Source organism: Mytilus trossulus, chromosome 9 (assembly GCF_036588685.1).
Source record: "Mytilus trossulus isolate FHL-02 chromosome 9, PNRI_Mtr1.1.1.hap1, whole genome shotgun sequence".
Taxonomy (NCBI): Eukaryota; Metazoa; Mollusca; class Bivalvia; order Mytilida; family Mytilidae; genus Mytilus; species Mytilus trossulus.
The window spans coordinates 42,750,637-42,772,949 of record NC_086381.1 but is presented as its reverse complement, the minus strand read 5'-3'; the positions used below and the strand labels follow the sequence as shown (position 1 = coordinate 42,772,949).

Sequence of the window (22,313 nt, the reverse complement as noted above, 5' to 3'; positions counted from 1 at the left end):
TTTTTTGTAAATTCACACTATTTCCCATTTTACAGCTTTATTTGCATATTTGTAAATTATTTAAAAAAAAAGGCAAAAAAATCACCATATTTAGGTACTTTTTAAAGGTCTGGATAATTGACATATCTCTTAGATATAGCATTATCTTGTTATATTTTGCAAAGAATATTATATAAAAAAAGAAAAAATGCATTTTGACGTTTTTTTACCTTTTGGCAGGTTGCCAGAGAGGTTCGTGATACAAAAAAAAAAAAAAAAGAAAAAAAAAAAAAGATACAGATGTATTAGATAACTTGAATGTAGTACATGTACTCAGTAGGTTTTTTCTCTCAAGATCATATTTATTTTGATCAACTTTTAGGATTGTTCAAAGGTGCATATCAGTTCTAAGACAAGTAACAAAATTTAGCCTTGCAAATATTGGAAAACTGGTAAAAAATGCTCCAAAATATCGACAAAATACACTAATTGTATTAGTTTTTGCCCCTTAATATTTTAACTAAAACTGATCAAAGTAGACTTATATTCCGGACAATAACTTTAGTTTAAGTGTATAGATATTTATGATCTTTTTTCTGAAGGTTCAATATCACAAACAGAAGGTTTGGATCGATTATTGGGATGATGGTCCTAATCGTTTAGGAATAAAGGGCCCAAAAGGGGTCCAAAACAAGAATTTTATTGTTTAAGGATAATAATTTGTGTATAAGTATTTCAATTGCTCTGATATTGTATCACAATGTTTAAAACCACACTAGAAGAAGGTTTGGATTCATTGAAATGGGTCATGGGTTCAAAGTTAGGAATTAAGGGCCAAAAAGGGGCCAAAAAGGGGCCAAAAATAACAATTTTTCAAGTTTCAAGACAATAACTTGTGTGTAATTGTAAGGATCTCTCTCAAATTGTACCACAATGCTCCATATAACCAAGGGGAGGCTGGGATTTAGTTTTCGATTAATTGCCCAAAATTTGTAGAAATAAGGGACAAAAAAAGGGACAAACAGAAACATGTTTGTAGTTTCCAAACAATAACTTGGGTTAATGTATATGGATCTTTCTGTAATTGTACTACAAGGTTCTATACTGAAATGGAAAGGATTGGATTGTGTTTAAGGGTTATTGCTTAAAGGGGGTTTCAATAAAAAAAAAAATTGGGGGGGGGGGAGATTTGTAAACCATTTTTTAAGGGATTTCTTTTTTTTTCAAAATTTTTCAAATTTCAAATTTTGAAAATTTTCAAGAAGAAATCTTTAATTGCACAGTATTGTGCAATAGATTTGGTGATCTTTGACCACGTTTATTTTGTTACTTAAACCTTTATTTTGTCAAAAATTCAATCACAATTCAAATTCAGACAGCATCAAGCTTGAACATTATGACCAAAATTAATTTGCCTCAACTGTCCAGGGTCCAACCACTGCGGTTGTATGAAGCTGCGCCCTGTGGAGCACCTGATTTTCACACACTTTCAATTGATGACAGTCTTTTAAAAAGCGTGTTATACGAAACAGAGTTGTGAACATACTTGTTCTTAAAAAAATCTTCCTCTTTGAAACTTTTGATTGGAATGCAACCAATTATAGGGACAATCACTCATTAAGTTTCTAGATTAGAAAGTTGTGTCTATTAGAGCGTATGTAAAAAATGTGGCCATTTTTTCCCTCTACGACGAAAGTTTATATTTGCATATGTAATGTGCCATATAAAAGTTTTTGATTTATATCTCAGATTAAATCAAGATAAAAGAAAGACATTTGAGGTGACCCTCCTTCTTCTAAAAACGAAAGCTTTTCCAAAATTATTTTGAATGTTCCCTCTCTAAAGTGCATCTCTTTCCTGTTTGTTGATACTTTGAAATTTTGATTTTAAAGTCTCCTAACGGCTAACGTCTAGGTGGACTTAGGTTTGCACTGCGTTTGTCTGTCTGTCAGTCTGTCTATCTGTCATTTCGGCAAATCAAGACTTTTTTGTGCTTGTAGATTTTGATTTGATATTTGGTTTATTGATATATCATGACAAGTTACAGGTCAAATTAATCATTCACGCATTAAATTTTTATCTTTGTTCAGTTGAAGCCCTTTATCTAGAATAAAATGTTTGATGAAACACTAATTCAATAGAAGATTTCTGTTCAAACGGAATTAACTCATTCTTTTAAAGACAAAATGACATTTTGAATGTTTTTCCTTTTCTTTGGTATTTAGTGATTCAGTTTTCTCCCAGTCTGATATTGTGTGCAGAGTTGTGGTCTTTGGACATAAAAAAAATTCACTTAGATAGTCAGAATTCAACAATTTGTTTTGTTTTCCTTGAAGATTTTGTCTCAATATTTTTATGTAGTTTACACCATGACAAATTATATATCAAGTTAAAATTTTGTTCGATTACAATGAATTTGTAACGGTTTGGGGAGTATGTATTGCCATGTATTACTCACAGAATGCTTGTTTTTATAAAAAAAAAATCAACTCTGATGATGAAAAATTGTTTAATATTTAGTTAAAATGGATATTGATGGCAAATTATGTTAAGTTTTTTCAGATCTATCAAATTTTTACTCATTTTTGCTAATACCTTCATCATGTTCGTTCATGACTAAAAACTTGTATTTAGACCATTTTCCATGTTTTTCTTTACTGTAGAGCACCATAATATTACATGTATATTAACATTTTAATGACAAAATGAAAAAGAAGATGTGGTATGATTGCCAATGAGACAACTGTCTACAATTAAGAGACCAAAATGACACAGACATAAACAACTATAGGTCACTGTACAGCCTTCAACATTAAGGAAAGCCCATACCACATAGTGAGCTATAAAAGGCCCCGATAAGAAAATGTGAAACAATTCAAATGAGAAAACTAACGGCCTTGTGTATATAAAAAAATGAACGAAAAACAATATATTACACATAAACAAACTACTACCACTGAATTACAGGCTCCTGACTTGGGACAGGCTCATACATAAATAATGTAGCATGTTATCCGGATCCCAACCCTCCCCTAACCTAGGACAGTGGTATAACAGTAACACATAAGAACGAACTATAAAAATCAGTTGAAAAAGGTTTAATGTATTTAGATTTTTAATATTTGGGCCTGGTTATCAAATGAGTCCATATTGAGGTCTAAAGGGTCATAAATTGAACATTATTTGATTTCATCACAAATTAAATTATTGGGGTTATATGATATGCTGAATCTAACCATGTAATTATATTTTGGATATCGGACCATAATAGGTAAATGTCAAATTTTTTATTTTTTTTTAAAGTTTTTAAGTTTAAGTTCTTAGACCACACTCATTCTGTTGTGTCAACTATTTAATCACAATCCAAATTCGGAGATATATCTAGCTTAAGTGTTGTGCACATACTTGCCCCAACTGTTCAGGGTTCGACCTCTGTAGTCGTATAAAGCTGCACCCTGCGGAGTATCTGGTAATTACATGTGGTTATGAAATAAATTTTATTGCAATTCGAAATATTTGTGTTTGTCTCAGCTGGTAGTAATACGCCAACTGTATTTTACATGTCTTATTCCCAAGCCTCCAATTGCTAGAGATTACATTCTTGGAGAAAAAATGTCCAGTTCTCCCAGAATTGACATAGGGATAACTAACTGGTTCATGTCAGCGTCTTAAAATTTCAGTTGCAGTTTTATCAGGAAACTACTAGGAGTAGTCTCTTCATTTTTTTGGCATAAAGCTTTATCACAATATACAAAATATAGAACTTTTCTAGGTAAGAGGCACAATTCTATGAAATTCACAAAACTATTAAATCTTCCTCTTTTCTGGAAATAGATAACATGAATGTGCAATTTGTACAATTTTGTCTACATTTTCATACTATTTTAGAAAAGATTTCATCTGAATGAGACGTGCTTAGAATTTTTAGTATTTATATGATAGTATTTTTGTCTAAATTGCAAGGGGCTTCATTCATGTTGAGTCTCTATCTCATATATGTTAAACAGTTTTATGAATCATTATCAAATACAACATGTTTTAAAATTTTAAGATTCTCAATTGTGGCCACTCTGAATTTAGACAAAAGCGTCTAAAAACTAGACTATTATAAAATGCTTAAATTGTGTAAAACTCATGATGGTATTACCTGATGAATGTACAAAGTATTGTATATAAAACAGCCCTTTTTTAAGTTAATATTTTAAATATATGGTAAAAATGCTCAGTTTAGGGGCAAAAAATGCAAAAAAGCGGTCTTCCCGGGTTTACTCCTTTAGTATATTTTCTAATTTCAACTAAGTTAAACTTAGTTTATTCAATAAATATAACCAGTAAACATTAGTTCAGTCGTTATTTTTCTTATATTTTGACTATTACAGACTTTTAAAAAGTTTCTAATGAAACAGATAAAAAAATCAAAAAAAAATGCAAAATGGCCTCCAGGCCTAACTTTAATTATTATTTTCTTGTAAGAAGGTATCATTTGCCGAGCACCATTTTCTTGCATTTTATAGATAAATATATAAACTTCATGAAATATATCATTTTATTGAAAATAAAATATGATCTTACAAGATTCAAGCCTTTAAAAATATACAAATTTTGCTGAATCGGCACTTTTTCAAAACCATGCAATTTCAACCTGTTAGTAGGGGTATGGAGAAATCTCACAACTTTTTGAATTATCATAATTTCCTTTCATTTCAAGTTGTTTGTTAAAATATTTGTTATCATTAAGCTGTATTTTTTCTATAAAACAGAAAAAATCAGATCAAAATACCCTAAAATAGGCTTGAAATTGCCATTTGTCAGTACAGAAATAGACAATTATCGAAAGTTCGGCATACACAAATAATGGCTGAATATTTTTTTTAAATATTTTGCACAAATAGTTATTACATATAAGGTATCTAAAATACAAAATATCAGTCTGATTGGAATATTTTTGATTTGGACCATTTTGCATGGTTTTATCACAGACTGGCTCTTTACAAGTATTTAGATATATCCGTTTATTGCCAGGTAGAACTGTGTAACGAATAGCAAAAATGATACTCAACGATTCGGTTTGCTGTTTAGACATATTGCATGTGCATGTATGATTATTTTTCTTGTGAAACACAATCGAAATAACTTTCACACTTTTCGTGAGTTTATTCTAAATTTTCTGTTTGGAAGTCACGGGATATATCCTTTAAGCTGACAACGAAAATATGTGAACATTTTTCATAGATCAACAAATTTGGCTTAATGTGTCGTAGTAATTACATTAAGTACTCGTGAATCAAACAATAAAATAAACTGGTACTCGATACGTTTTACTTCCATGAGTTGACATCCATATTACATATCAGATATACTTAATCTCAATCACATTATGTGGTTCAATTGCAACGTCAATTATTTTGAATTATAACAGAAAAGTACTGGTGGTAGCAAAATGATACACTTAAACGTAATTAATAAAACAAGAGCTTTGGGCAATTTTTTGTAATGATGAAGGTTAAAACGGGTCAAACAATTCACCAATATATAAAATTATGAAATCATGACGTGTCGCCTCATCTTGTTTGTATCGCCGCAAGTGAAGTTACACTATTTTAGACTTTGTCATGATTAAATTTTTTATAAATAAATTTTGTATTTGCAATCGAAAACTGGTTTTGTTTGTTCAATTTTAAAATTAAAAATATTGGATTTAAACATTCATCATGTTCATAACTTAGAGTTGTTGACACAGCAAATTATATTGAAATGCCAGAACTCTATTACATGAGCTTCAAAAAAAGATTGATATAAAAAATTAACTAGTTACAATGAACATAATAAATATAAATAGAGTCAAACAAACAACATTTACAAATCTTGTCGAAGTAATCGTACTACAAACACTTTTAAAGAAACTTACGATATATGTACAAAATTAAATAGCCCATCTCTATTATTTATTATCTTTTATGTTATTGTTGTCATTGCACTTTCAAATTTCGTTATTATAATGACTACAGCTGTTATGTACATGTGATATCATTGGATGAAACTTGAAGGATATTCATCCATACGACAGCAATCTTACAAAATAATCATGAATATATGATAAAAATTTAAAGTAGCTTCAACATTGACAAAACTAGTATTCTAGTATGTACATGATAAACATCTGTGTATTTACTTCTTAGTCAATTGCATCATATAAATGATTGCTCTCCAAGTGGTATTGTATCAACAGGTAACAAAGTTCATAATCTGTCTGAAATGATAAATAAAAAAATAAATATGTCTCGTACAACTCGGTGTGATTTATTTAATCCTTTTTAATAGCAAACATTACGACCAAAAACTGATCTTGAAAAGAGTTCGATATTGATAAGCAATCGAATAAATTGCATTGTATAAAGTTGAAATCCAGTTAATCGTGGAATTATTCCTTATAATATAGTTAAATTGATGCATTGATAAGTTGAGTGTAGGTTTAAAATTATATCAAAAGAGGGACGAAAGATACCACAGGGACAGTCAAACTCATACATTGAGAAGAAACTAACTAGTGCGGTGACAGAATAGGGAAAAGTCGATTACAAAAAGAATTTAATTTCACTTCATGGTATACGTCTAAAAATTGGCACAGTCCTAATAGAATGATTTAACTGGAATTTAAGATTGGTCGTCAAAAAGTCGTATAGTGCTTTTTTCTTTTTTTTAATTCAAGCTTGTTGTCAGCAGATTTGACTTCGAATGCAGATTATAAGGGGCATGTAGTTTGGCTTTTAATTCAAAAGCTGCCGTCGAATATCGTTCCTTTTTGTTTTATTCAAACATCAAACATAATGCTCTGTGCATTAATCTAAAGAGATAATCCTAGAAGCTTTTAGATGACAAATTATGAAGGTAAAAACTTCTGTTAACGGGGACATTTTGTGTTTTATTCGATTTCACCACCATACAGTAAGGCGCTGATAAATGGATTACATGTATATCGGATATACTATTAAGTAATAAAACTTTATTTTTTCATTTTAGGTACACATCTTTTTATGAGGTAAGATTGTTTACAACGATATTTTTTAAGCTTTCAAAAATCTCTGCAATTCAATATCTTACTTTAAAAAATTCCGAATAGTTGTGTCCCGGCCATAATTGGGCTGAGTACATAGTTTTGCTGTAATATTTTGGACTTAATATTACTTGTTTCTGTTGATGTTTTATTGTATCCTTGAATTATTTGGGTGTCCGTAATTTTTTTTAATGTTGTGTTATTATGATTTTATTATAAATGAGGCAAAATAAGTGTTTCAGTTGTTTATTTTAGAAATAGGGATCCGACAATTTCCAAACGATAACAAAACTAGAAAGTCCGTTGAAACTTGGCTTTAACATTTTCAAAGAAGCTAACATTCAATTCCATCCCCTAAATAGTGTTACTTTCTTAAATGCGAAAGTGGAATATTGATTTTTTATTTACCACTTACAGTAAATCGAGTTTTTTTGACACAATGTATTGGTGTAATGATGAAATTTACCCGACATTACGCGGATGATTCGGACTTTAGTTCATTCATAGATGAAAATATATGGTTCATTCTATTCGTTTGAAAATTGTTTATAATTAAAGTGGATACGAATAATACATAGGTATACATAACATGATAGTATTTACAGTTGGCACTGTAATTTGAAATGCAGAAGCTTTTCAAAGACCTAAAGAAACCCATTTTGCTTGAATTAGTTCTTTTATTTATTGAATCAGATATATTGAAGTTTTCATGTCTCTCTTTTACCCACACATCAGTCAGTCAGTAATTGTATTTCCTATGTAGATTTTTATAAAGGATACTACAGAAACTAAAATGTTTGCTTCATATCTTGACCTTTTCTTTGATACTGAGACAGATTAAAGTCTACAAACAAAAATCTATGAGAAACTTTGGAGTGCGATTTTAACTTTCTAATTGTCGATTCCACATGTCCTATACTCCGCTGCGCCATTGTATTATATGCACATATCTGAAATGATGCCTTCCACTCGTGAACGTTAAGTCAACACAGACTTTATGAACAGTGGTGTACACTGGCTTATCAACAAAGGCCGCAGATTTCAAAGGGATATTTAAACATATTAGTCTACGATAATATCAAAACCGTATGTCAAAAGTAAAAGAACGACGTTAATGACCAATAAAATTCTAAAAAACTTTACATAGACCACCAAAGATCCACACGAAACATACTGAAAACCAGGGGTTATCTCGTGTAGCAGATTATGTTTCAATTGTGACACCTGAGTGTTTAATAATGAAATTTGAATTTGGTGACATGAACTTAATTATGAAGATTTACTGGTGACTGAAATAAACACAAAAAAGTTTTTTTTTATATCACCGTATCAATAATAATGTTACCTTTAAACTCAGTCGTGACCCAACTCACCAGCAACATATTTTTGCAGTTTAAGATTTTTAGATAATAAGTATCAGATCAGATCTGAAAATTTGCAATTAATTGGTGTTCCATTCCTATTTGAAACATATTTATACTTTTGATTCGCATGACACAGGTTACATGTTCATACAACCAAACTGAACCCTTTTTGAATTATTTTGAATTTTCATTTCTTTTTTACATGTGGTATTGAGTTTATAATAACTAATCTTAAAATAGTTAATAGTAACCAGTAGACTTTGTGTTTTATAATACATACTTTGTAAACAATAAGTGAATAAGATAAAAACCTTTTTGGTTTTGATATCACAAATCAAACAATGTTTCATCCTGATGCGAACCATTTCGTATTTTCTGTCATTCTAAATGTTATAAAGGTCGTAGAGAAACACCTGATAAATGTAAGGGTTTCACAATAATTCAACTCGTATTAAACAGATTTCCAACAGGAAGAATGGTTGAATTATTGGCTTCTTATTTTTCAAAGCAGCAAATTTATTGAAACATCTAAACGTGCATATTGTCTCAACTTTCGGTTAATAATTCGACAATGAATATTCAAACGGCCTTCGCTTTAATAATCAGTATATAATATCGGGTCAATCTGAGACACACTGTTTTTTCGTATATAAGGCAAAGAAACTGAGATAGTATTAAGAGATGAAAAAGACAAATTTTATCAAAAGTGCAAATTTGAAGAGCGTTGAGGACCCAAAATTCCTACAAGTTGTGCCAAATACGGCTACGGTAATATATGCCTAGGATAAAAATAATTCATGCTTTTGCAAACACTAATATATAAATGACAATATAATTTATATTCATGTCACCAGCAGTTGCATACATTTTTCATGAGTAATACTATTATTTAAAAAACCTTACTATTTCCTGGAATATCCTTGGATGATGACTTCTGGCTTGTTTGGCCAACTGGAAAACACTAAAGCTTGTGCTCTCATCAATAGCCCGGAACACGTCTGCACACACTTTTAATATCCCAGCCATACATATATCTAACTCATCACTGAAAAATAAATTATTCCAGTAAAATACCATAACTGTACTTGACGACGGTAATCCTGCTAACATAATCTACATGTTTCAGTAACCTTTTTTGCTATTAATATTTTATTAGCTTTGATATCATATAAGTGCATCTAATTCTGAATAGTGGTTTGTATTTTTTGTTTTTATACAACAGATATTTTTCCTCTATAATATTTGCTATTGTTAAATTGAAAACGTTCGCACAAGAATCTGATAGCTTTCACTTTTCGTTCATTCTGCGTTTAATGCAACGTAAATAAAGTATGTAGTGTCATTGAACGTTGATTTTAATACTGCCTTGTCACCGAGTGTCAGTATAGGTCTAGTATCATTATTTAAGAATAGTTTTTGTCTTGCCATGGAAAAACTGATGTAATTGAGAGATATACATGTACTTCGGTCGGGGTTTGCTTCATTTGTATGGTTTTTGTGACGCAATGACTGTTGATTCATAAGGGAGATAAATGTCTTCAAAATAACATAATCATCTAGTTTGTGCATCTTTGAGTGCATTGATATAATAATAATTCAGTCGCGAATACAAAGAACATAGTTTATTGTTTTCAACCTCAAATGTTAAAATTAAAAAAAAATTGTGGTAAGATTGCAAATGAGACAACTGTCCACAAGACACATGCATGCTAATATTATTAGTTATCATACTGCCTTCAACGATTCAACATATGAATCAATAAAAAGACACCTACGGCATTTTTGACCTGAAATAAGCCACGAAGATCACCAAGTTATAGCCTTCTGACACTAACTAGAAGAATAAGGCAACGACAAAAGTGTGATCGCTGAATATGTCTCACTACCGGGACACTGGTGTAACTCAATAACCTAAGAACGAATAAAAACAAATACGTAGTCAGATTGTTACTAAGAATGGAAAAGAAACAAGTAGAAAGAACAAATGACACCAATTAAATTTCTTAGACAGTTACTGAGAATTGTTAGAAAATGTCAAAGTTAAAGTTAACTTCAGATTAATCCATGTTTTCGCAGACTTGAATGGCAATCAGAAATCTTAACCATTATGACACTTCCGGGGACCAACAATCCAGCAGAAGAGGCATCATGAACATAAGATTATTGAAAACATAATACAGTTTATATGTATATATTTTTTTTAATTACGAGATCTGTATTAACGGCTATATTAATGAAAGAAATGCTTCCTACGTATAGGAGTTATTGCAGTTACGGAATTCCTGACTCGCTAATTTATATGTTATACGAAGGTTGAGTTCACTGAAATCTCAAATATCACTGCCAACTCTGGTATAGAGAACGGATTCAGAAATATGCAAACGGTAAAACGAAACCAAAGAGAAAGTCACTATCCAACCTCAAAAGAAATTACTAACAAAATATCAGTATTCTAGTCAATAAATCGTAGTATAGAGTTTCATATGTAAATCTGATAAAATTCTGAAAAATGAAGTCAAAATTACTGTAAGCGAATTGTGAGCTGAAATATCTGAACGGTTGTTGAACATATAAGTGCAAGACTTGTCATGACTTAATAATTTATTGATCAGAGCTGTTCAGATCAAAATGACCGTTTTCGATTGACCTTGGTTTTGCAATGTTAGAATTTTCTATATTCAAATAATAGTTCATCTTAATGTTTCAAGATGATTTTTAAAAAATGTAATACATGTAATAATTCCAATTTCACCAGATGCACATTTCAACAACTAACGTTATTTAAGTGATGTTCTTAGTCAAAATGTTGAAAAATCCGGAACTGTCTTGAAACATTAAAGAGCTGATGGGACAAACAGTGTATTAAGTCAGTACTATGACCGGATTAAATGTGATGCATAAGGGAGATATATTCCTAAACTTAACAAAAGTTAAAAATTGTTATCACCAAAAATGTCAATAACACATTATTCGTAAATATTACCATGATTACTACGATTAAGACATTGATCAAAACATTTTTTTTTATATAGTTTTCAGTATTATTATCTAAATGATAACGTCTATTGTTAACGTATGATTACAAAAGTTCACTCAATGCGAGAACAATTTTAATGTGTTTGTTTAAATACAATTCAAAATGGTTACATACGTTTCTTTTCCTGTTTTTTTTTAACTTGGCCACAGACCACAATTAATTCCTCTATCAGTTCTTTATAACCTTTTGCATCATTAAAAAAATTGCACCATGCACTTTTGTCAAATTTTTTGTGTGTGTAATGTATTGTCCTAGTCCAAATATATATCCAAAATTCAGAAAGATTGAAGCAATCACTTTTACAAATTTAGCCAATACACATCCATACCCCTATTGACAAGTCAAGAGATGTTCCGAAAACTGTAAATATCACCTTTTTGCACTTGACCTAATCACTCATTCCATATCAAAATCAGTTAAAATACAACCTCCAAAAAATTATTTGACCTCTCTTCTTTCATTTCCACCCAAAAAGATTTAAGGAATGAGTGAGGAAAGGAAAGAAAAAAAATTAAGGAAAAATACACTCTAATTAAAAGGAACTATATTCGTGGACAACGAAAAGCGGGGTCATTAATTGTGGTCTTGGGCCTATTAGGGGCCTAAAACTTGACCAATTCTAATAAAACTTGGCGTGATTCAAGCTTAGTATATTATAAAACAGGTTACAAAGTTTTAAAGCCATATGATACCAAATAAAAAAAATGTGGCATTTTTTATATCTGAATTTTGGGTGCTGAATTGTGGCGTTGAATTAGAACAATTAAAACTATCAAATTTGAGCTTCTAAAAACCAAAAGATACCAAAACTAACACTTTTTAATGTCTCTATGTATAAGTTAACATCTATTTAAAGCAACAGAAAGCATACTTCATGTATCAGACTTATGAAAAATGGCCAGAAGTTAATTTTATATGAGCCTGTGCCAAAAAATAGAGGTTTTCAATTAGGGTGAGGCCTTATATCAAATGTAATATTTTTCACTTACCACAATTTTCTGAAATTGTTAAGTTATCAAACAAACTTTAACAGGTTATAAATGTACTTTTGATGAAAATATAAGTTTCAAATAGCATAACACCTGTGGATAAAATGGTCTTTAGCAATGTTATGCTTAAAAAAACAGATTGCCAGTTTAGGCCGTTCCCCACATTTGCATATTTAAAAGCATATAAATGATATGGGAGATGGAGATATACTTCTTTTTGCTAAAATCTGTGCTCAGATATGATAAAACATGGAGCCTGGATGCAACAAGACTGTCACTTTCAACTATATATGCAGACAGTATGGTCTGATGCAAAGTTTATTAACTTTACTGTTTAAAAACTGAATGAAATTTCAGCCTCAAAAGGCCAATATTTAAACCACTAGCTATCCAACAGAAGAAAGTAAAGGTAGTCTGTGAAACAGAAATGGTTAAGCAACCAGTAATAAGTGTTTTTGATGTAGGTTCAGTGCAATCTGTTTTGGAATACAACTTTTAAGTGCATAGAACTTCACATTTCACCTGCTGCGTATACTGACCGTTAGCCTTAGACTATTAAAACAGCACATTTTGCACTCATTTTATTTTTTTATCTACTTTTTTTTGTGTTCAGAGTTCACAAATAAGTTAAACAACTGAAATAAATACCACAAACACAAATAGATATCAGAAAAAAACTGTCAGAGAGAAATTAAGCATGCTGTTTTTGAAAAAATTGTGAAAAAAGTGAAAAAGCTACATTTTAGGCATTTAACCTGAAAAGTGACTTTTTCACAAAATTTCTATCAAATGAAAGTGAAAATCATTTCTTCTCAAATAGTTTGACAAATCAATACCAATAGATCATTCAGAAAAGATGCCAAAGTAAAAATTCAAAATTTGCTGAAATGCACCTCTTAGGCCACAGACCACAATTAATTCCTCTATCAGTTCTTTATAACCTTTTGCATCATTAAAAAAATTGCACCATGCACTTTTGTCAAATTTTTTGTGTGTGTAATGTATTGTCCTAGTCCAAATATATATCCAAAATTCAGAAAGATTGAAGCAATCACTTTTACAAATTTAGCCAATACACATCCATACCCCTATTGACAAGTCAAGAGATGTTCCGAAAACTGTAAATATCACCTTTTTGCACTTGACCTAATCACTCATTCCATATCAAAATCAGTTAAAATACAACCTCCAAAAAATTATTTGACCTCTCTTCTTTCATTTCCACCCAAAAAGATTTAAGGAATGAGTGAGGAAAGGAAAGAAAAAAAATTAAGGAAAAATACACTCTAATTAAAAGGAACTATATTCGTGGACAACGAAAAGCGGGGTCATTAATTGTGGTCTTGGGCCAGATTATTTTTGTCGAATCTAGGTCAATTAGTTGTTGATTTATTGATTATATTATTTATCTTTTTTTAAACATGTATCACAAAATCTACGTCTTTGTATTATTTTAAGTAACCAAAATCTATTGTAAAATTTAATAACACATCCCGAGAAAACAGAAATATGGTGATAGTAGGTACACTTTCACATCTGTCAATACAAATCTTTCTTGTTTCAAAACTAATTTTGTTTCAAACTGATAGATGAATGTTTATAGTAGTTCTATTATAAAAAGGGCATGCATATTCTACTCTACAAACAGTGATATTCAGGTATATTTGTCAAAGAAATTTGGTTTCTATCCTATATAATTCAATTCAAACTTGTAAAAGGGAACATTTTAAAACTAGCAGTAAAGTTAGGGGCTTCACCTCGTGTTAATGGTCGGATAACAAAAAGAAAAGATAACGCTCGTTTATTTGTTGTCTATTTTATTAAAGGATTTTCGGGATAAATGATTACCTCTGATTTCTCTTTGTATTTATCAAGAAACCAAAACATTGGCAGAAACCTATGACGCATTTTACATTTGTCCCATAATTAGTTATTTTTGAGAAACTTTCAAGATTCACGTATCCTAATATAAATTTGTTTCTGTATTTTGTCATATCAAATTGTAGTCTGTATAGATAAACACAATTACTTGGTCATTAAGAGTGATGATTTAGACTTCGACAATCTGGTCACATCAAGCAGCTGTGATAAGACTTCCAATGGTAAATGCTTATCTTCTTCTTTCCAATTCGTTGTTTCATAAATCTTGACAGAAGTACTTGATTTTGTTTTCTACAGAATAAAATAAAAAAAAGTGTAAATATTAATTTACAGACTTATATGGCAGATTATCAATACTTTATAGTAATAAATAGAAATGATAACTCTGTTTTTACTCATTAGAAATGTGAACAAAGATCAACATTTTTTAATAAATTAGTACATTGCTTCTGAACAAGTAAGCAATAAAAAAACAAGAGATAAACTATTCCTTTACAAAACTATTAGTCACATTATGCTTTCTATGATCAACGTGTGTAGGTGTTTTTTGAATTTGTGATATTTTATTTGACAATATTTTTGCATGAGGCTTTTCTTATTCAAATCAAGTATAGAATCGAAATGGTCCACATGCGGAGGTATATGGGCAACTTTCCACAGATGGCATAGTCCTATACCAGATACAAGCAACTTGCTATGAAATCCGCAATTTTTATACGTGTGCATGTAAAACAAAAAAAACAGCACAAACAACATTTTCCAAAAGACCAAAAAAGTGAAAAAGTATATTTAAACAAAACGCCTTTGACAAACAGGTCGAACAACCGATGTTCTTAAACCCTGATGACTGCCATTGGCGATTGCCAAATAATTGATCACAAGATGTAACAAAATGGATCTTTATATAAATTTAATACTAAACAGAAGACCGAACAAAGTTGTGGCGAGATGTTATGCCACAAACACAAGGTGACCATTCTTTTTTTGTACACCAGATCTCGATTTCGACAATATATGTCTCTTCAGTAATGTTAGGAATCGAAACGGTATTCGGAAATCCATATAATTTACCCTTAATTTCAGACAAACTCTTAAATTTTAAGAGTCAATATAGGATGAACAGATCATATAAACCGGAGGGAAAATATGAGAAAAGTCCAAACGAAAAATATAAACAAGTCTAAATTGAAAACTACGTTCAAACCTATGATTGCGTTGGATAAAAACCGCAATTTTTATACGTGTGCATGTAAACAAAAATTCGTTGAAGAAGGGTCTAAAAACAGCACAAACAATATTTTCCAAAGGAACAAAAAAGTGAAAAAGCATATTTAAACAAAACACATTTGACTAACAGGTCGAACAACTGATGTTCTTGGATTCTAACAGTGTTATAGCATAGCTTTGCCAGTTTTGTTTCGAGGTTTCTGTGATCTTTGTAAAATATTGCTTCAAATAACAAACGTGATATGAACAAGCATGCTTTTCATTATTTATTCTGGAACAACCTACACGATATCATCATCTGAACGACAGTTTGCCTAAGTATTGTCTATTGTTTAAAATATTTAAGCATTTTTTTCAAAAGTTACAAAAGCTTATTATATTATTTTTACCTTATTTGTCAGCTGCAAATGAAACACAAATAGATTCTGATTTTTCTTTTCCGATGAATCGAGTTCAAGTTTAAACTTGTTCATTTCTATTGGTTTATGACTACCTGGGTAAAATTCTGAAACCTAAATTGATTAATTAATTACATAATTTTCCTCATGATCACATAAGTATAATGAACAGATATATAAGCAATAAGCTAAGTCCACTATCATTTACAAAATCAAGACTGTTTTAACCCGAACACTTGTAGAAAAAGGATCTGATTTAGTTTCTAAATAATTTCTATTTTGTTTTTGTTATTTTTGTAAAGTCTTCTTTAACACTTAAACTATAAACGCACGAATATAGACGGGTATAATAACAGTCATTGAATACATATATCAAGTTTTAGAACATAGTATTTTGCGAGATTCCTGCACACAATTTATTCACTGACTGATGACTGTTGTGTGAAATTATGTTTTAGCTTCTACCATCTAACACTTGTAAAATATTATTAATCCGAAGCGTTATGTCGATCTCAGCTTGATCTAAAACGTTTAAACATGAATTCAGGAAGTTCAGCCATGATTACCTTTACCGTAAATTTGAATGTTTATAAAGAAAGAAGAAGTGGTATGATTTCCAAGGAGACATCCCACCACAAGAGACCAAATGACACGGAAAATAACAACTATAGGTCACCGTTAGGCCTTAAGCAATTTGAACAGCAAATACCGCATAGACAGCTATAAAGGCTCCGAAATGACAAATGTAAAACAATTCATACGAGAAAATTAACGACCTGATGAAGGTAACAACATGTAAGAAAAACAAATATGTAACAATTCAACAAACGACAACCATTGAATTATAGGCTCATGACTTGGGATAGATACATACATACATAATATAGTCTGTATGATGTTGATGTTTACAGGTAAATAGCAGGTACTGAATAGTCTTAACATGAACTGAATGTATATTAACTGTCAACAAACGAAATATATAAATAGCTTTATATCAAAATGTTTAACTGATGTAAGGTTTGCTTGTATCTTGCCTCAATGCGTTTTTACAGTAATATTTTACTAAATTGAATGTGAATAATTTTATCAATATGATTTTATCCATATTTCGTGTAGGTAAGAGTAGTTTCTAATGTATAACGCATGTATTAACGGCTTAACAGAAAAAAAAAGAAATATTAAATCTGATCTGCCAATTTCAAGGTACGAAATAAACCTGTTGGTTTTCTTTAGTAAGGAGGATAATATGTTCTACTCCGTTCTTGTTTACAAACTCCCAAAACTGGTCAATAGAATTCGGCTGTGGAACTGCTGACGCTAATAACGTGCACCTCTACAAACAATTAAAAGTCATTTTATTGCTAATCCACATACACAAATAGGTATCCATTGTAATGTGCCATAATATTATTTCTTTTTTATATAGACAATCAATGTTCATTGATACAATTTAATCTTTCCCTGTCGAGGTTTTTTCAAAAGCTTCCTTTTTCATTAACAAATAAGAGATAACGACGCATTAATTCTGATCAAATATAGTCAAAGCGGTGGTGAATATAGTTGTTAATGTATTGTAATTGCACGTACGGCACTCCTCGAATAGTAAAGTAGCTATATTGTTTTTAGAGTAAAACTTGAGGGAAAGAAATAAGTACATCTTGGGATCCGTGTTGCATGGTTTATAGTTTTCTATGGTATGTTTTTCTTTAAATGTTTGTCTTCACGCATGCGTCGTTTAAATATTTGGTAATGAATTGTTCGTTACTATTGAACTATGAATGAATCCTTGGTAACTTATAATTATATTGTCTTTTATTTAACACATATACGTTAAAGTATAAAAGTACAGACCTCTTTTATGGTTAAGGCTGTATTCTGGTAAGAAGTATTACTAGCTGGATTATTGTGTTTCACTAAAATGAAAATGTATTAATATACTATGTATGTGGCATGGTTATCAAGATAATTAAGATCTATATGATTATATGTCAGAATTATATAATTGATATTTATCAATTACTTCAAAATCCTCAGTTAGAATTGCATTTCAGTATATGCTTTGCTTCTTTTCTCTCTAAAAAATATTTGACTAAATTATGAGTATAGCCGTATAGCTTGCTCCTTTTTGTGGGATACTTTTATTCGGCGGATGTAAAGTATGTCCGTAAGTAAACATGTTTGTGGTCATTCCTATTTCTTCATAAAAACTAGTAGTCTTATTTCCGGTGTACCACTATTGCTTGTGTCAATACTTTTTTCCATAAGTAGGTGGTTACCTTTAAATTGTATATGACTTTGTCTTGAAAAACTTTTAATATATATGATTTTGTAATACTTACTTAACGATGTTGTTTCGTTATAGTATTCACTTCCGCTATGGCAAGGATTGTCAGATTCCGAAAGATTCTAAATATTAAAATAAATAAAAAAAATGTTTTTATCTTACTTGTTTGAGTTGAGTCAACGATTCGTCAAGACTGTTACTGGTTAAATATAAGATCATTATCCCTTATAGTACTGTTAATAATTGTCTATTAAATAAGCTTAAATGTTGTGACCGTAACTTGATTTATGTAGCAACATTCCAGTACATGTATATACGAGGGTTCAAGGATTGATATTCATATCATAATTATTGTGAAAGAGCATTATAGCTCACAAAGTTGCAAGTGGTAAGTTAAAATTATGACTATGGGAATTTTATGGATACCATCACAATTTGGTTGACTGTTGGTGAAAATCTGTTTCATAGATAATGGCGGATATGTTCAAATTGTCCAAACAGAATCACGAACCACTTCAGAAGTTCGTGTTGCACAATCTTTAGTTTTTCATGTTATGTTTTGCATACTTCTGTTTGTTTTTCTGTCGTTTTTAGTTTTTACCATGGTGTTGTAAGTTAGTTTTGTCTTATAAGTTTGAATGTTCCTTTGTCATTTTTTGGCCTTTCTTTCACTCCTTCGGAATAATCATGTCACAGATGACCATAAATATATTCGATATGTGGAAGTCCAAACATCTCCTTCTATTAAAATAGAAAAAAAGTGTTATTATTTACAATGAGACAACTTTCAAGCAGAAACCAAACAACACCTATCCATAAATATCGGTTCCCACGAGTCCTTTAAAAGAGCAAAATCCATATCACATATCAAACTATCAAAAGCTACAAATAACGCCATTTATAAGCAATAAAAAAATCAAACATGAAAAAGAGGAAAAAACAACAGCCACTGAACAATAAGCTATTACTTTTGACAGGCTCAAACAGAACGGGATGGGGTTAAATATGTTTAACGGCGCCTATGTTTTTTTCTTCGGTAATCCATGAAAAAGAAATAGAGTACCACGTATAGTTAACATACGAATATAATTTGACGTTTAGTTCATTGAAAACGTATATAATGCATTCGTTATAAAACAAAAACATTATACGGCCGTAAAAAATGTTCTAATTGAAGTCTTATCATTTGTTTTAGTGACAGGCATATATTTGATGACACAAAAAATACACACATTTGATTAAAGAAAAAAAAACCATCAGGAATCTGATGTTCAGAAGTTGTCGTTTCTTGATGAGGTTCACATGTTTTTCTCGTTCTTTATAAAGATCAGACCGGTGGTTTTCCCGTGTGATTGGTTTTTCACTATTGATTTGTGAGGTCTTTTATAGCTTGCTGTTCGGTGTGAGCCAATGCTCTGTGTTAAAGACCATTACTTGGCCTAAAATTAATTTTTATAAAGTATGACTTGGATTTTGTCTCATTGGCACTCATACCATATCTTTCTATATCTATTCAATAAGTTTTGTATAAGGAACAAGTGAGTCTATATTCATGGATTTATTTTATTTAATTCGTACATTAACAAGAGGAAGAACATTCCTTGTATAGTCTATATAGAAGAACCTAAGTGTATGTGTGACAACGTACGAACGTGACTCTGTACTTTAAAAGATCCCGTCAGTATGATAGTGTTCTATTTTATGACATTATGATATATCTCTATTATGAAATACAAAATCCGTTGAACCACAAACGTCAAAATCATTCATTCGTGTAGTGGAATTAACAATTTGTCTATTCTTATAAATCCTATATACTAGTATAACTTTTGGACTAGTTTAAATCTTGGTCTATTTCTAAAATTTATTCTTACATACTCTTGATTTTTTAACAGTGTATGCTAAAATTGCCTATGTAAATTTTAAAATTGTTTGTACGCACATTGAACGACAAATCTATGTGAGGTATACAATTTTCTGACGTGAGACACACAAATCAATGAATAGGCTTGTAGATAGATGTTTTTGTGTTCTGTTAAATTGTTCCTTTTAAAATTTGTATACGATGATGACTGATGTATTCGTATGTTGAACATTTTATTTATTGTGTCTGTTTAGTTAACGCATCAATGTAAACATAACAGAATTTGATGAGACTGTCATCACAATGAGAAGGTTAGCGCTATAAAAACCAGGTTTAATCCACTATTTTATACATGTATAAACGAGGGGTCAGGGATTGATATTCTTATCATGATTTCTGTGAAAGAACAATATTGCTCACAAGGTTGCAAGTGGTAAAGTTAAAATTATTTCTGTACCACGTCAGGAATATGACAGTTCTTGTCCATTTGTTTTTGATGCGTTTTGTTATTAGATTTTGTCATGTGATTATGGACTTTCCGAATTTATTTCCTCTAAGTTCAGTATTTTTGTAATTTTACTGTTTAAACAGGCGTTTCATAGCGAAAAAATGCACTCATAATGGTAACTGTTTACATAAATATGAAGTCTCGTACCTTAAATTCAAGTTGAACTTGTCTTGTGTATTTATCTTTTTCATTAAGCAGTTTGAGAAATTCAGGAACCATGAAAGATCGAGTTTCCTTAGGTTCGTTTCTGTCATCCTACAAAAAATGAAAATATATGCGATATGTAACATGAAATGTATTTATTGTAGAATCCGTTTGCATTATTATTGTATGTAAGTACACAGTAGTTTCATACCGTAAAACCAATGCCTGCATATCATCATGGCACAGATACAACTTTTGTTTAATTTGTTATTCAATTAATTAATTGATAATGCATAATAAGTTTGCTTTGTGTGCAATGATAAAATCGGAGATGAGAAACATGTTATTTTAGACTGTCCATTACATGCAGATTTACGTGAACGTTTATTTCAAAAAGTTAAAAAGTTAAAAGAAGTAATGGTGAATTTAATATTTTATGTGATGATGATAGGTTTCTTTATATTTTATTTTAATTAGAAGAAATAGTTTTTTATATGCTTGATTGTTGGTCATGTTTTTATAAACTTGAAATATTTGATATACATGAAAATTGTAGTTGGATTGTTTTACTTAACAGAAACTTTTTATGGACATAATAAATATACAGTTATTATTTATATTGATTTTCATAGTCTCTCATAATTCTTTATAGAATGGCACTTTCTATTTCGATTTATAAAATTATTGTTATATTAAATGCATATATTATGATGATTGTATTATATGTATTACAAGTGGTAAGACTCTAATTAAACATTGAATCTTGAATCTTGCAAAATGTGCTGAACATGAACGCGAAAGAACGATCGAAAATTAAATAAAAACGCAATTCAAGTCACAGCAAGACTTACAAGACTTCCCGAAGTCCCTAATGTATTATTATCGTCAATTTGGTTGGGTAAATCGTATTCGTCAGCATTCCTTGCAGTGCTATATCTGTGGACATCACCTACAAGGCACAATACTAAAATAACAGTTATTAGAAAGTTTATGTATTAGTAGAAAGTATCGCGATTGACAAAAACTCATTTGTAAAACGAAACGTGGAATAAGAGGCAGAAAAATATCATATGGTCATTCATATCTTATAACTTGAAGAATAACTAACAAAGTGGTTGCAATAAGGAACTACGACGAACACACAAACACGTCTCCAAAGCTCTACATAATAACAAACGACAATCAAATTTGTAGTGATCGCAGGTTCACAAAATAGCATCCTTCTTCACTAGTAACCACCGTCATGTTGCTCATGGTAATATGGAAACTGAAGTAAAGACTGAACAACTTAAACGCTCAACTTTGTACAGAGTAGTCGTATCATCAATTTCAATACAATTAAAACTATTATAACATATGCGTCGACAGAATAATTTTCTACTGCATAAATGCATAACTTGCCTAGCATTCACTTTTAGTAATCATTTATATATTCGAAAAAGAGAATACTCGTTTATATTGTTTTTAACAGACAAACAATTCTTTTCTGTAATTCAAATCGAAATTGTGAACATAAAGATTAATATTACGAACATGCCCAAGCTTAACGTATAAGTTGATATATCTAAACTATATATGCTAAAG

At 30.4% G+C, this 22,313-nt stretch overlaps 1 protein-coding gene across 1 annotated transcript; it reads right to left on the bottom strand.

Moving 5' to 3' along the window:
* Window positions 1–4,553: 4,553 nt before the first annotated feature.
* Window positions 4,554–20,834, bottom strand: LOC134683906 (tyrosine-protein phosphatase non-receptor type 20-like). The gene is made up of 8 exons (XM_063543214.1): window positions 20,733–20,834; window positions 18,269–18,335; window positions 17,781–17,842; window positions 17,146–17,262; window positions 15,921–16,043; window positions 14,453–14,595; window positions 9,301–9,442; window positions 4,554–6,229 (listed from the first exon to the last, which is right to left on the bottom strand). Exons 1-8 carry the CDS (start codon window positions 20,802–20,804, stop codon window positions 6,155–6,157), a joined length of 801 nt encoding a protein of 266 aa, XP_063399284.1. The 5' UTR covers window positions 20,805–20,834; the 3' UTR covers window positions 4,554–6,154.
* Window positions 20,835–22,313: the final 1,479 nt, after the last annotated feature.